This window comes from Labrus bergylta, chromosome 3 (assembly GCF_963930695.1).
Source record: "Labrus bergylta chromosome 3, fLabBer1.1, whole genome shotgun sequence".
Taxonomy (NCBI): Eukaryota; Metazoa; Chordata; class Actinopteri; order Labriformes; family Labridae; genus Labrus; species Labrus bergylta.
The window spans coordinates 28,271,777-28,289,220 of NC_089197.1; the positions used below are offsets into that span (position 1 = coordinate 28,271,777).

Here is a 17,444-nt window from a genome sequence, read left to right on the forward strand (position 1 = left end):
TGAGAAAGTGGGAATGGACTTGGGGTCTTCTGGGCTTATAAATTGGATGGGCAAATTTTAGTATGCAGCCCTTATCTGATTTCAGAAATTGGACTTAAAAATATATTTTGTTGGTAATGATTTAGAGGAAATCAAATGATCAAATGTAACCTTATGCTGCCTTCTCAAGTCTGACATTTTATTGCTGGGAGTAGACTTCAACTGTTCAGATTATTCATATACTAATGGTGTTCCTCTTACAAAAACTTTTGGGATACAGAAGGAACATATAGCAGCAAACACTGCTCACCATTGAAGTTGCCCCATTGATCACTTTACTAATGGAACATTATGAATCAAATTAAACGTATCAACTGAATGGGAGAAAATGTTGACATAAACATATCAGGCTTTGAAAAAATAGCAAAATAAGGATTGCAACGAGTACTTTATTTAAACTCCTCTTCATTTTCTCAGGCCAGAAGGAAGTGTGTCACATACATCTGTCTTACTTCAAGTATAGACCTCGTGTGAGATGTTGTTGGTCTTGAATCACTGAAAAGGAGGAGAGAGTAGGTTAAGGAGTCTCAAAGTGAAAGCACATTAAAGAGAATTTCATGTCATTTGGTTAGTTTGAATCTGAGCATGAAAAAATACTTTGTTGCATTCTCAAAGGATCCATTCTGGGACCCCTCCGATTTATATCTACATGCTGCTGCTTGCTCAGATTAGATTACAATACTATATGTTATCATGCTTATGCAGATGACACACAACTGTATATCTCAGTGTCATCACATGACTACAGTCCCTTACACTCACTGGAAAAGTGTATTGAAGGAAACAATGAATGGATAATGAAAAAAAGACTGAAATACTTGTCTTTACCCCAAAATATGATGAATAAACTAGCCTTGCCTTTTATAAATGGGGATGAAGTTGCATGCACATCTCTTATGAATCACAAATGCATTAACCAGAACTAAGTGTCACTTCCTGCCTGCTGTGTGTATACATTTGTGTATGTGTGTGTGTGTGTGTGTGTGTGTGTGTGTGTGTGTATGTATGTGTGTATGTGTGTATGTTTATGTGTATGTGTGTATGTGTGCGTGTGTCTGTCTGTCTGTCTGTCTGTCTGTATGTGTGTGTGTATGCATGGAGCAGTGAATTGCTCTTTTCATGAGCGACTGTGACAGGTTTCTCATCAGGCCCTGAAGCTCCCAGTTAGAATCTGTGGACAACATAGCCCCCTACCCTAAACAACACACTCACATGATTGTCTTAAAGACAGTTTTCAGTCAATCTAAAGAGTACCAAAAATATGTTTGCTACCACACCTGTGCAAATGTGTTTGTGTGTCTGCACTGGCAGCTGGAACTAAGCAAGGCATTTAATCACGGTTGTAACAGGTAACATAAACGGCAGCGGCAGCAGGCTAATGATGAATGCCCATGCAAACCCTGACCTCCTTTTCTGCTGCGATGCACAAAACATTCAAAAACACATTTGTGCAGACACACACACACACACACACACACACACACACACACACACACAGGTACAAGTTTGCATCAACACATACATCTTGACCAAAAAAACACTGCTCAGGCTCATAATAGCTTATACACAGACACTTTTTCCATTGGTGGATCTGAGCAAGTCTGGTTGCTCTTGGAAGCATAATGCATGTTACTTTATGTCTCTGTTTGCATGTGTTTAGGTATAAAAAGATACATCCTGTTGTTCATTTATTCACTTTTATACATTGTCTAAGTTACCACAAAGCTATATATGAGAAGAAAAAAAACACATGTCTTCGGCTTTGAGCTGGAGGACTACTGACCAAGAAAAACCTGATTAAGAGAGAGAGCTGAGGAGAGAAAGAGATTGGGGGATATTAGAGTTTTAAATGAAATGTAAATTAGAGAGAAAGTGTCAGAAAACTACAAATAAAAGAGAGAAATTGAGAGCAGAACATGAGAGAGACAGATGGTTTAAAAAAGGAATAAACGAGAGATTTTTGCAACAGAGGGAGTGAGTAGTTACAAACGAATGTAAAGTTTTGATGAAGGACAAACTAATGTCAAAGACTGGGGCGGTTCGGGCTTCCTGCTCCCCGGCTACCACATGTGATCCCGCCTGTCACTCACACTCCATCGCCATGACAATCATCATAATGCTGACGCCTGGGGGTGGGGACAAGCCTGTCCTTGTAACAAACAGAACCCCTCTGCAGTCTGACACCAGCAACTGCCGAGAAGATCTCACACACAAACACACACACTCACACAGAACCATCACATGGGGAGGCCACACACACACACAACTCTCAGCACAAAAGTTGAAGCAAATTCCAGTGTAAATTCAGCAACAGTTTTTGGGAACATTGATGTGATTTGATGTGTTATTGCCACTGCATGGAGAGCATGCTGTGTGTTTTGTCACACATTCATTGAGTAATATGCACCATGTGATTGACAGAGTGACTAGATGTGTATGCGTTTTCAGATATTTATTCATTGTAGGCATGCATACAGTTCATACAAATTTGTGATCGATGTGTAAACATATCACGTGTTTGAGAGAGGAGTGAGAGAGACAGTCTTTTTGTGTGTGTGTGTGTGTGTGTGTGTGTGTGTGTGTGTGTGTGTGTGTGTTAGCCATAGGGTAGGGAGCAGGCACTTGTCAAGCTGAGGAAGAGATGGCAAACTGGACGGTGATGCCAGCCCTGTGTGACAGCTCCTTCACACACATATGCACACACTCACACGCACACACATACGCACATGCTGTAACCCCCCAAACCTACCCTGGCCCACACTATAGAGCTGTGAAAGCTGGGACGCAGAAGGAAAACGAGACTGGTGGAGCCTCCTTTTACTGGAGGCTCATTAGTGTGTGAGTGTGTTTGTGTGTTGGAGGGAGGTGGCTTGCAGGGGGGGGCGGGTTCAAAGTGTCACATTAATTTCTGATTGTGGTGTTTCTGAAAGAGGCTAACCCCACTGCCACTTACACTTAGCACAACACTGAACAGCATACTTGAAGACAGGACACATACATACACCAAATACACACACATACACTAACACACACACTCATTTGCAGACATACACAGGAATGCAGGCACGCATAGTTATACAATTTCTACAGTTGTCAAATTCCAAATCCCTCACAAAGTGTCTGTGTAACTTTGTCATTTGGAAGTTCTGCTCAATTACATTCTCGTTTCAGTTGAAAAATATGTGTCTATGCAGCACCAATCTGACAGTAAATGTGGGGATTTTTACATACAGGTTTATCAGGGCTTGGGACACGTCACACTGAACAATCACTAAACAGGGTTTAAAGCATAGGGAGCCTTACTTCTAAATCCCGACTGACTGCACTCATACATTGTTGAGTATGAAGTCATTTTCTGCAAATTTATCAAAACATTCTCCTGAAATTGTATTTTGGAGGGGTGCTCCACTGTACCTCTTAGCCCAGAGCACAAGCAGCCAACTGAGGGGAGGTTGCTGGTTAAAAACCCCCAGGGGTGACCTGGCCAGGGCCCCAGACCACTTTAACCACTCGTCTCCATTAACAGGCTCCCAGTTATCATTATGCTCCCAGGGGACCAGGCGTGCTCTAACCAACCATTTACCCTCTCTCCTCTATTTCTCTCGTCTCTCCCCCTCTCTGCCATCATGTTACTCAATGAAAAAAGACATCGAGGAGAAAAAATATGAGATTGATTTATTTGCTTCAGTGTTCTTTGGGATGGAGTCCTCTCCCTCTCTTTCTCCCCCTTTTTTCCTCTCCCTCTTTCTCTGCAAACTGAAACCAATTAGCGAGCAGAGCACTTGTAGCGGGGAATGTAGGGCAAGCGAGGAGTAATAAAAAAGTATTGACTTTTCTGTGACTGTACGCGGCGTGAAAGGGGTGCCGCGGCCTTGTCCGACATGAAAGGAGCTCCATTAATTTCACTTATTTCACCCAGGCCCCTGTCAGGAGGCCCTAATGCGTCCCAGGCACACTTCTCACATGCAGGCACTCAGACAGACCAAACGGAGCTCCAGCCTGGTTACCAAATGAGTTTACATTATATATCAGGGCAAGAGAGAGAGAGGGCAGTGCAAGAGAAAGGAGTAATTTCTAATTCCCTGGTTGAGACACAAAGCTAGGCCATTCTTTCGTGGCTAATTTTGCCTCAACCTAAACTCCTCTTCCTCGTTCATCTCACTTTCTCTCGTGTTCTGTATCATGTAAAGGTGACAGTTTTACAAAAATGACTTACACATTACCAAAACATGACTTCAGTATATCAGCCTGAGAGTAAGATAAAAAAAACAAAAACAAGAATACAACATATATTTTGGTCATGTCAGCTGCCAAGATATAAAAACATATTTATGGCACTAAAACATTAAATTAAGATAAATTTGTAAGAGCTTTCTAGTCAGATTATGTGCATTTTCCTGAAAACACTTTTCTGTAATTTGTGCCTTTTGTAGTCCAGGTCCTTGTTTGACTACAGCTTTGACCAACTGTTTAGTACATTTCCATATCTCTCAAGCATCAAATCTAAAACTTGTTTTGAGTGAAACCGGTTGGCAATAAAAGCCTCCATGAACTTTTCTCATCCAGCTCTTGAGGTTTGTTTACTGTCTTTAAGTAGATCTCATGTACCTGGAGTTTTAGCAAAGTTGTGTTTGTGTGTGTGAGCCTGTTTTTTGTGAGCCCATGCATGCATGTGTACGGTGCCCGATGAGTGTGCATGGCAAAGTGCGAAGAGTGAGAGGCTATCTGTAGACAGAAACTAATCAGTGTGTGCGAGATAAGAAAGCTGCCTTTATGGTGTATGGTAATCAGCCCCCCCCCCCCCACCCGTCCTGCCACCGCCATGCATAATCACCACGACTTATTCAGATGATTGATGAAATATGCGTCTGTGAAATCCGAGCTGCTTTTGTTATCATCCTGTTTTCCCCTCACCCCCCTCTCCTTCCTTTTTCTCTCAATCTTTTTTGGTCTTGTTCAATCTCTGTGTCTCTCTAAATATCTTTTCCCTAGCTCTGCAGTGGCCAAAGATGCTTGGAACCATGTACAAACAAGAAATTACACTCACAGCATGGGGTTCCTCTTCAAATATGTACACACACACACACACACACACACACACACACACACACACACACACACACACACACATACTTTTCTCTCATAAGGTACTAATATGACGCAGGAGAAATGCATGAAGAGGAATATCAGGAAAGCAAGACAAAAAAGAAAAGATAAAATGTGATAGAGACAAGTAAACGAGAAGACACATTCATTGTTGTTCAGTCCTGCAGAAAGAAGAGTTGGCTGGATTAGAGGGGATGCGAGGAGAGGTAGAGAGAGAGAGAGAGAGAGAGAGAGAGAGAGAGAGAGAGAGAGACAGAGAGAGAGAGAGAGAGAGATGGAGTGATAGATGTAATTAGATGGATAGATGCTTGAGAGAACTCTTGTCATTGATAATCACCTTAACCATGGAACAGATGCAGAATGCACAACTAATGCAACATGAAAAAAATAAAGAATAAAACAAAGAGCAGACGCATGTCCATCCTCCCAGAGGATCTGTCCAAAATATCAGATTAAAAGAATTTATGTAGGTGTTTGGAACTGAGATCTGGCTGAGGGAAGTTCAGCAAACCTGATAAGATTTTTTCAAAAACGCATCATCATCAATCAATCACACATACAGTAACTTACTTATTACAGTAACACTAACTTGACTAACAATCCTCTCAACTCATGATAAGATATGTATCTCCATATTGGACTCACAATACATTCTTATGAGGATTTTTTAAATCCCCTTTTCTTTAATAATATACTTTATAATTTATTTGTAATGTTAAGGTTGTATAGTTACTAATCAAAAAATGCATAGTTCTTTTTTTTTTAAAAGGCGATGCTGTAAATGTCTGACAAAAACACCTTTTTGATACTTTGTTTTAAATAAACAGGATTTTCAAACCACTCCTAAATCAAATAAATTGATGTATAGCAAAACATAGGGAAAACCTAAAATATAAAGAGTTGCTGCTTCTGTTTCTGAAGCACAGAAAGCTTTCAAAAATACACAGAATTTTCTTAAGAATTTATTTTGTGTCACCTAATGTAAGCATTCATTCATGTTTCTGAAAAGTTGTGTCATTATGTCTAGCTCGAACGTGTTACTCATCAGCCTAAATCCTTAAACAGCTAATGCACATATTAGTATCTGTGACTTAGGTGGGTTTCAGTGTATGCTATTCATACGTTTCCTCTTGCTTTTACACCCTCGCTTTGTAACAAGACACATTTTTTTTTTTAAGATTTCGTTTTTGGCTTTTTGTGTCTTCATTGGTAAGCCAGGGCAGTGGACAGAGTCGGAATTTGGGGAGAGACAGTGGGAATTGACAGTCAGGAAAGTAGCCAGAGGACGGAAATGAACCCGGGCTGCCTGCTTCCAGGACTACATCCTCTGTACATGGGATGCGCAAACCGAACACTCAGCCTCAACAAGATTGTCCTTTACTGTAAAATCCATGTCTGCTGCCATGTCTGTCTGTAGCTACTGATGTTGAAAAAGAGGAGCCAAAAGTAAGGCGCCATCTGTTAGTTAAAAAAATGAGTATTGCCATTTATTTTTGGTCAAATCGATATAAATTGTCCATATTTTCTTCACATTTTAAATTGTACTACAATGTATCATTACATCACTACTTGCTGCTCTCTTTCTGACCAACCTCTTTAAGTGGTAGAAGGCTTTGGACAGGACTTGTAGGTTTTGACCGACATATACAATGTAGGAAAAGGACAAGGAAAGACAAAGCTAGGGAAAAGGACTTGAACTGAACTGATTTGGGTTGAGAGTATGCACTGTGGGAAGGTGGGGGCTGAGACTCAGGGTAAGATTAAGACTGAGACTGTGGCTGGTGAATTAAGGCCCCCAGCCTCAGGGTGCTATTACATATCTATAATGAGAAACCAAGACGAGGGGGGCTTGTCTTTGCACCTCGGCACACCTTAGATTAAATATGCACAATTCCCATGCAAAACGGGCCAGGAACAGCCGGGACCAGCGTTGCTGTCTAATCCCCCGTGCTGGAGTTGTTTCAGCCAGGGTTAACAGGCTCATCAGTCAACACAGGCTGCTTAGCACAGGACATCAGGGCCATTTGCAGGTTTAAGTGTTTGTGATTGCTTCCCCTTCCAGATCCCACTAGCCCCAACCCCCCATACATGCTCCTTATGCTGGCTATTGGGCATATGAGCATGCAATAAGATACACAGGCATGCATATATATCAACCATCTAATAGCATATAAAGAAGTGGCCTTCACATGCACAGACAGACAGAGGGACATACACAGAAAGACAGAATCAGAAATACTTCATAGACAGACAGACAGATAGAAAAGCAACATAACAGATATGTAACTAAAAGCATAAAAGAGAATCTTTTTCCAAAGATTTGTAAATTCAGTTAAGAGTGAAGAGCTTAGCAAGGATTCTGCAGATAGAAACACTACGAAAAATGCAAGAGAATTAAAAAACGACTATACCACAAAACACACACGTAAGTCTATGTATGCTGTCTGCTCTATCCCCTGTGTCTGTCCACACAGCAGCTTCATCACATTCAATTTGCATTTCACTGCCAGCGTTGACTTCTATCATCAACACACAGCTATGAGAGAGCTGTCATGTTCCTCAACTATGTCCATGTGTGTATGTGTACTATTTATTCAGCTATTTGATAGGACACACACATCCATAAAGACACTCACAGATATGTAAAAACACATACACAAAACATACTCCGTGAGGAAAGCTGTGGGGGCGCATAAAAAAGTTGTAGCCAGGTACTGCAAATGAAGAAGTTGAGAAATAGAGAACAAGTGTGTGAATAAACAAGACAGCAAGGGAAAGAGAGAGTGATGGCAGGAGATAGAGATAGAGAGAGAGATGGACAGTGATTATACCACACTACATACTGTATGCTTCACTGGAGCATATCTACACAGGGACAGGCGGTCCATTAAAAGCATAGACATCCTTATCTTGCTTGTCTGGCTGCTTTCTCTTACATCCATGTATAAACGGAGAGGAAACTACCAAAAGAAAAAATCTAATCTTGACTTTGCATCAGAATTACCATAAAGACAATGCATTTTTATACAGTAGGTGTCTTTTATTTTCCTGGCTTGATGGTTAAAGGTGTCTTTTTTCTGTCTGGCTAAAACTCCTTACAACTACTCATTAGTATTAACTCATCAGAAGTGACTGATTTCATTAGATTTCTTTAAAGGACTTTCTTTATATGTATATCCAAATTTTACTCAATTTATGATTTGAAGTCAGAGATCTTTTGTTCAACATGGACACAATATGAATGAGATGCAACATTACTAAGACAATATCTTCTTATTCAATGCAAAATACTTGAAGGAGTGTTACACTTACTTGAACACTTTTCCCAAATATGGCAATCACGTTAATTTTCATATTATTCTTTTCAATTTTCATTATGATATATTTAAACTGTTAAATTTCCAGTTAAATTCAAGTACTTTTATGAAGTACCCTTTAATGGTTTGTGTTTATTTTCATGTATTTGTTGGCTTTTTTCAGCTCAAGAACCAAAAAAATCTGCCTTGTGAAAAGGCCTTGATTTACAGGCCTGAAGGTGGAATTCAGGCTCAAATGAGACCAATATAAACTACTTTACATGATTAAATGCCAACAGCATTTTTATTTATTAGTTTTAAACAGGAGCTTGACACAAATTCACACAATTATGAGAAAAAATTGGCCTGAAGTGACCCAAATTAATCTGGTCAAGTCACGTCAAACAGCTTTGAACATAAATAATGAAGTGTTATGTCATTCATTCTTTTAAGACACACCAAAAAGTGATTGCTATAATCATATAATTGAGACTGTCCATTTAATTTTGTACTTAGAGCACTGAGCCCGTACTGTTGCTCTGTATGCAGGCCTAGCGGTGCAAAATGCCACCATAATGGAAGCAAAGTGTTGGGTTAATTGATAAAGCTGAGGTCTTGAGTAGGAAGGAGTGTGGCAGGGAGAATGTTTTACGGCTGTGCAAATGAAGGGGCTGCAGAGTTTTACACACGCTGTAAAATGGTTATGGAGAAATTAGCGTTCTTTCTTTCACACCACAGTAACCTGATGCACTAATGCCGCTGAGCTCGAGAGGTGGATGGACATGATAACATGGAAACATATATACAGACAGACACATAAAAGGGGACTTCATGTGTTTGGTGTCTGCCCCACTCATTGTCTCTACTTGTGTCCTTTTACAGTTTAGCTATTAACTGCTCACAGTATGAATATTTTAATTTTTAATAATACTTTTACCATTAAAAATATCCTTCATACAACCGTTGCATACATCTTGTTGATACATTATGGCTAGGGCTATTAAAATGAGCCAGCGTGTGTGTGTGTTGATACACTTTTCTTGTCCATGTTGCCTGGAGCTTTGCATCCACAATTCAGTAATGACAATAACAAAGCCACACTATAGAAGAAGTTGGAGACTAGTGTCTCTATGGAGGTAGAAAGACGTAGGGATGAGTGTGTGGTGGTGAGAGACATAAACAAGGAAGATTCTCAGGCAACATTTAGACAGTTGTGCTACGGTCGTGTATGGGAATGTGTTAATGATTGTATCGCTGTCTCTCTCTCCATGTTCAGGAAAACATACATGTCTGAGAACCCATGTGTTCTGTTGTGTATCATTGTGTGTTGGATCTGATCAGACACTAGCTTTTGAAAGTTGTGACGGGTGTCAGTCTAATGCAAGGGGAAGGAAAAGCTTGGAGCGCAGAGAGACACAGACGTGACCACTCACTGTAGTGATCTTGATTAGCACGTAGCCTCCTAATTAGCTTGTCTCTATGGTTACAGGCAGTACCGCCGGTGACAACGCCTATAATATAACCAAACTTAGCATGGACAGAGGGGGCTTTCCCATAACTGCATATGAAATTAGTTGTTGTTGGTGCATTCAGCTGGTTCACAAGCTCCTAACCATTGAGAAATCTGCTCTACAGAAGACATTACCTGCTAGCTGTATTCAATTTTCCAGCTTAGAGAAGAACAGACAATTTATGTCTTTTTCATGGTAAATAATAAAAATCTGTGATAAAGACGCCTGATTACCTCACTATAAGCTTTTGAGTATCATTTAAAGGAATAGCTTAACAAAATTCAAAACCACAGACAGTTAATAAGAAGCAGTATTTTGAGCATTCATCATCCTTCATAATATCTGTTTTTACTGCTAAAAAAGGTTTATTTCTGGTCGGTATTGTCCATTTTATTAAATACTTTTCTGTAATTTTTGCTTAAAAATGTCTGATTCTAAGTCTCAGTAAATTACTTTTTAAGACTAGTGGGCTAATGTCAATATTTTAAAAGTAGCTAATGACACATTACCTATGTAATGTGACGCCTACAGTACAGCCTGGTTTGGAGGAGTTCAGATGATTCATGTTCAAAGATTTAGTAAATGCGAGATAAACCAGCATCAATGTGCTCATATGACTGGGGTATTATGTTATTCAGGACAATATTCATGTAAACACTTCATCGGATTGTTTCTTCCTGGTTGGAGTAGGTTTCTGTTTTTGCTATTGTTGAAATAGTTACAAAAATAAAAAACTGTTCTAGCCGATAAAACTTTTTTGCTGGATATTTTAAAAGAACTCAGGATGGGATTGATGGACGTCTTGTTGGTCGAAAGGCTAGAAGCCGGTTAATGAAAAGTTAAACAAAGCCTTAATTCTGGTGCGAGAGAGAGGGAGAATGAAAGCCTGGCACATAGCGAGGGGGAGAGGGGAGGAGCAGTATCTGGAGGCGACAGCAATATTTGTTTACAACACAAGCAGAAGGAAGAGCTTCTCCTGCATTTGCTAGCAGATAACACCAGTGGGATAACTCTGTGCATTTCTAAATGGCTTTCCTCTGATTAAATGCTTGATTTATATGTATATGCACATCTTAACTGAATCAGTGTATTGAGGGTCCATGTAGACATTGACGTGGAAAGTGCGACCATCACACAGCCCCTCGCTGGCCTAAGCTAAGGCCATTGAGTTCATGGAGAGGTGAAGACTGGCATGCATGTGACTATGTGTGTGTCCTGACAGGCTGGGTCACATTTGCACTGATAGAGTTTCTTGCTGTGACACAGATGGCTTAGGTAAATAAAAGTCCAGGAGACATTTTCTATTTCTAGGACTTGGTTTTGACGAGACGATGCTTGGTGCATTCTGCCAAGAGCTGTGATGGTCAAGCCAGAGAGTTGGGGTCTGGAACTCAGAAAAGAAAAACTGGGATATGTTAATGATGAAGCTCCAGGCTGTGTAGGGGGCTGAAGCAAGGCTTAGGGAGATGATTACAAACAGGGCTAGGTAATGTGGCAGAGGCTGGGTGAGAGGGCTGTGGCTGGGGTTAGGAAATAATTAGGAACATGGCTGGATAACATAGCTAGATAATGTGGCTGGGGGGAGGCAGACTGGGCACGGTATGAAGATGATGAGTACCAGGGTTGAGCTGTCCACTCCATTGGCCCTCTGAGCTGTGACAAGAAGCTCTGCTGGCTGCTGCTGTAGCTGGGGGTGATGCCAACGATAGGACTAATGCACTAATTACCACAGAATGAGAGAGGAGAGAGAGTAAATAGAAGTGGAGAGAGAAACAGAGAAATAGAGCATCAGACAGAGAGAGGAGATGAGAGGGGGGAACGTGAGGTCTGATGAGTTCTGAGTGACAGCAGAATGACATGATTGGGCTGAGAGCAAGCACAGTCTCCGTCATCATCACAGAGAAAAGGAGGTCAAGTTTAGTCTCAATGCATGCATGAACATTTTGAAGTGTGTTTTAGATGTTCAGGCAAGTGACAAAAAGGAAACTTTCATTTTGCAGCATTATACTTGATCTCAAGTAACTAACTGGTATCAGTGAAATGTAGAAGAAACTTATGGCTCATCCCAGGCATAACCAACAAGCACATGCACACTACATTCATTCAAACATGCTGCAGCATTGCCACCCGCTCAAGCCAGTGCTTGCATTCAGAGTCTTGTGTAGTTCTGATCCCTTCAACGGGAAAAAAGTTTCCTGACTATAAAACTTTGTCTGAAGTAGCGCTGATAATTCCAGACTCCAGTGTGGCAGCAGAGCAGGGGTCCAGCCTTTAGAACAAAAACGACTATGAGAAGTCAACTGTCTGAGTCAAAGATGCAAAACCCCATGACTATCACCTCTGCTGAAATCTCCATTGATATGTTTTATAATGCTCAAGCGAGCACCCAGTTTAAGGCCATGTTTCTTTATCATTAGAAAAATTAAAATGACCGGTAATAACACGGTAGAATTTTTTACGACCCTTACCAACGAAAAATGATAGACACTGAGAGAGTCAAATGCAAGTGTCCTAAAACATTGAAAATATTTATACAGTCATTCTAATATTAATTTTCCTCTCTGATTCCAATTCTAATAGCTGGATTTTTGTGTTATTTATGTTGCTTAGCACAGAGAATAATCACAGAAAACTTTTATCATCACGTAGCTTGCCCGTGAGTCATAGTTAAAAAAAAGAAAGAACAAAAATCAATCAAAGATTTAAAAAATACAAAGACAAAGTTATTAATAGCAGGATAAAAAGAAAGGAGTAAGAAGTGATACCAGATCTTTTATATTAGGAGTAGAGGCACTTTCTGATCATGATATTGGTTTCAGAACAGCTCTTAAAAATAAAACACAAACACTGTCTATAAAAAATGCAGCATTTGCAACGAGTAACACTGATCTTACTCCCCCAAACCCATTGTCAGCTGCTTGAGACCCCATTCACCCGCCCACACACTCGCCATACTTATTTATCTCCACTTCCTGGGGCCGTGTTAGTTCATTCCCCTGCCGCTTCTCTCTCCTTCTTCCCTTCTGCCACTCTCTCTCTTGTTTCACTCCGCGTTTCCGGGCAATTGGGTCTGGGTGCTGGTGGTGGGGGGTAAGAGGTTGGGGTGGAGCTGCTGGGAACTTTGTGTGTGTGTGTGTGTGTGTGTGTGTGTGTGTGTGTGTGTGTGTGTGTGTGTGTGTGTGTGTGTGTGTGTGTGTGTGTGTGTGTGTGTGTGTGTGTGTGTGTGTGTGTGTGTGTGTGTGTGTGTGCGCGTGTGTGCTGGGAAGTGAGCTAATAAAGGACGGTGATCCATGAAAGGCCTTGAGCAAAGACACAGTCAATTACCTAATGCCTGGACTAGACCGCAGGGCCCACGCACACACTTTCTCTCTCTCTAACCGACTTACACACACACACACACACACACACACACACACACACACACACACACACACACACACACACACACACACACACACACACACACACACACACACACACACACACACACACACACACACACCAGTGCATACACCTCATTTACGTATACATGGAGAGGGGGCAGTGGAGGGCATAACTGGGAATTGTGTGTAAGTGTGTGGGTGGGTGTGCATATGCGTGTGATGGAGAGCGGCGATTTATTAAATTGCTGTCACTTTTGACAAATTTGTGCAACTCAAGTTTAAAGGGTTAGGCTGGACTGCTTCTCTGTTTTTTTTTTCTTCTTTTTTTTCCGAATCAAATTCTTCCGTTTAGACGAAAACCCAAGGAATCCCAGTATAGTCCCAGTATGTCTCCCATTAGTATGCAATATATATATGAAAATCATACAGTATCCTATTTTTTTATTTTACTTTCTTTTGTCTGATTTTGTTCTTTCGTTTTTGTACAAATTTGAGTTTAAGTTGCTAAATAAAAAGGGGAAAAAATCTAACTAAAAGCAACTTTTAGGTGGGATGATAATGTCTACAGTTTTGTATAATCATTTCTTGTTAAATCTTTGATGATTATAATTGATCATATACTGTATGTGACAACAGTTTGCAATAAATGGGTCAAGTTTAAGTTTACCGCTTCTTCATTATTCAGTATATTACTACAGCATTCTGTGTACACACAGGACTAAACTAAGTGGTTTACAGTGGTGGTTTTCCATTTTGATGAATTCTGTGTATGAGGAGACCAGGCAGTAAAGGAAGCATTCATCAGTTATGCATCTCTGCACAGCACAATGGCTAGGTAGGTAGGTGATCTTCATTTACGTCTTAATTTAGGCACATTATATACACCCAATAACCTAGTGTAAAATAGTACTAGTCATTATAATTAAAATGATAACACTAATGTTTCTGTGTGTCGTTTTAGACATACCTCCTCCTGGAGCCTGTGTGTCATCTACGAAATGTATTTCTTGGCATAGGCTGGCTGAGATCCTGATGGTAGAGCATACTTCCAGATCTTCTGATATGAAAAATGGAACGAAAAACAACACAACAACGACAACAAAGGTAAGTGTCATAAAAGTTGCAGTTCAGCTCAGTTATGTTTTTCATAAAATATCACACGGTATTTTAAGTATGAATGGCATACAGAAAAAAGGAACTAACACAAAATAGACTGTTAAGCCACCAGGTTAGACATAGAGCAAATCTTTATTTAGTCATTTGATTGCAGTGAGACAAAGGGGAAAAGGAGGTTGGACTGGGAAGTAAAACTGGGTGGTCTTTTATACTGTAGTGAGAGAAATTATTGAGCGAGACAGATCAAACAGAGGGTTAATAACAGTACTTCAAACACACTCACTCAACAGAGTAGATTAGCCTCAGAGTGGTAATGAGGTTATAGTCAAGTGTTTTAGCCAAGACACATGCGCACAATGATTCCTAATTAAAACTTAAACAAGCCTTGAGATAAAGCAGGGAGTGACTGTTTATAATAAACCAAGTATGAAGCAGTAGTAAAATGATCATCAATCATACATTTATAATAAGGATGTGTCCATCTGCTACTTAATGTCATATGAATTTGTTAATTGCATACTATGTGCTAGGAATCTGTATGGTTGTTGACGTCAATATAAAAGCAAGGTTTCACTACTCGTGCACCTGCACAACACAATAGTTCAACTCACTTAGCGCTACAAGCTCTGTGTCAGCTGTGACCAGGAAAAGTGAAGTCTGGAAGAACATTGACACAAAAAGGCCACAATAACTTGCAGTGCAAGATATGTGGAATTAAACTTGCACATCATAGAAATCCTAGTTCGATGCTTAACCAATTACACTAAAGCACAAGGAGAAACCAGCGGAGACAGACAACAGGCAGTTAGCCTGCAAACAACAAAACTGGTGGTTGAAGACATGCTCCCATTAAGTGTTGTGGAAGGAGAAGGCTTCCTCAAGCTAATGGTCTTTTTTTTCTTTTTTTTTTTTTAAGATTTATTTTTGGGCGTTTTGTGCCTTTATTGTAGAGATAGGACAGTGGATAGAGTCAGAAACCAGGGAGAGAGAGAGGAGAACGACACGCGGGAAAGGAGCCACAGGCCGGAACCGAACCCGGGTCACCCACTTGGAGGACTACAGCCTCCATACATGGGGCGTGCGCACTAACCACTGTGCCACCAGCGCCCCCTGATGGCCTTTTTTAAGATGTAGTAAAAGCCACCGTCGCTGCAAACAACTGCTATGAGAGCGGAAAAGATAAATGAGGAAAGTGCAGCAGAGTTGAGGGCTGATTTGCAATGTGTCTGCAAAGTGGCTGTTAGTACAGATTTGAAGACAGATCCCACCAAGGAGTCATATATCACCATTACTTGTCATTTAATTCAGTACTGGAATTTGAAGACTGCTGTTCTACAGAAACACAGTACTGATGAGTAGTACAAAACATAGCAGACCACCAGGAGGTCGGTGACTGACTTTGTTTTATTTTTACCATCAAAAAACTCAAATTTGCTTTGATTACTAGTTCATCAGGTAATGAGAGAACTGAAATATTGAAATTACTGAAAATGCTCATCCCTACTATATATACACTTGGTGTGTTCCCAAACGTGAATGTCAAAGTGCAAAGGAAAGAAAAAAAGAAAGACCAAGTCAAGTAAAGAATAGTTTAAATGTGTCTGACAGTGTTTGGAAATTGAACATGCTCGGTTTGATTTTTGCATGTTTGTGTCTGTGATTTCTTCTCACAAAGTTCTGTGGAGTTTGATGTAAGAGGTCTGCAGACGCAATGTCAGGTCAGGACAATTCACACGCTGCTCCCACACTTCCCCTGGCTCCCTGAGCAGACCCTGGAAAAACCACAACAACCAGCGCACACGCACACGCACACACACACACACACACACACACACACACACACACACACACACACACACACACACACACACACACACACACACACACACACACACACACACACACACACACACACACACACACACACACACACACACACACACACACACGTTGATAATGATCAATATATCTTTTTATATCTTTTTGTTTCAAACCCCTGCTTCTCTCTGTCTCTGATCTCTCTCCCACAGGTAGTGATTGCTTACTGCTAAAACCAGAACCCATCCTCTTCATCTCTCCTCTTGTGACACACAGGCTGAGAGAGATAGAGAGAGAAGAAAATTATACTGGAGAGAGAAGGATGAAGATAATTAAAACAAAGTATATTAGGGTTAAAGTGAGATACACAGAGAAAGGGAGAGGAGCAACAAAAAGGGAAGATGGTTAAATATATATACTTTTTTAGTCCCCCAAGGGGAAATTTGGGTTTACACTCCGTTATAGAGACATGCTACTCTCACACACATATGGATTACAAACATGCAAAAACAGAACCTATGGACATGCAGGCTTGCAAGCCCTTCGGGGTTTAGTGCCTTGCTCAAGGGAGTCTCAGCAGTACTCTGGTTTCATGATGTATATATTGGGATTTTCCCTAAACTTTTTTTGATCCCACGGATGTCCAACTGTGTCACTCTTTTTTGGGACCAAAACTTAGAAGTCAGTTACACTTTCAACAGCTGTCTGTCAATCCTAGTCTTTGTAAACCATCTTGACATTGTGGCTCCTACCCTGGAGTGACTGTGTTCTGATGTAGACTGACATATCAAAGTTGCAAAGACAAAAAGAAGTCGCTTTTAGCCACATTTTTGTGCTGTTTCCTGTCTGACCTCACTTCCCCCTTAAAAACCCCTCAAGATTTTAGCATACTCGTCATACAGTGACACTAAAGAAATTGGAAAGGAATTCAACACAATGGGTATTGTCTCAACAAGTAAATGCAATTTATATCTCACAAAAAAACATATAAACTTTCTGAATTTAGTCAATTTTTTAAATTTCTTTAAAAACAAGCAGACTGAATGGTATCTTTTTATTTAGATTTTTTGATAATGAAATAAAATGTTTTTACTCATTAGACTGTAATGATGTTTGAACAATATACAAAATACAGTACATGGTAAAAGGGTGCTTAAAAAATAGCTATTTTCAGT

General features: G+C 40.4%; 1 protein-coding gene across 3 annotated transcripts in view; it reads right to left on the reverse strand.

Moving 5' to 3' along the window:
- Window positions 1-408: 408 nt before the first annotated feature.
- spata17 (spermatogenesis associated 17) overlaps window positions 409-17,444 on the reverse strand; it is a 39,097-nt gene continuing 22,061 nt past the window's right edge. Inside the window, exons 8-10 of one of the 3 annotated variants that reach the window (XM_065952388.1) lie at window positions 16,123-16,223; window positions 14,303-14,392; window positions 409-534 (exon numbers count right to left, since the gene is read on the reverse strand). In XM_065952388.1, the coding sequence (XP_065808460.1) occupies window positions 14,323-14,392; window positions 16,123-16,223 (171 nt within the window). In that variant the 3' untranslated portion in view covers window positions 409-534; window positions 14,303-14,322. The remainder of the gene's footprint in view (window positions 535-14,302; window positions 14,393-16,122; window positions 16,224-17,444) is intronic. The other 2 variants (XM_065952389.1, XM_020656234.3) reach the window with 2 other exon arrangements.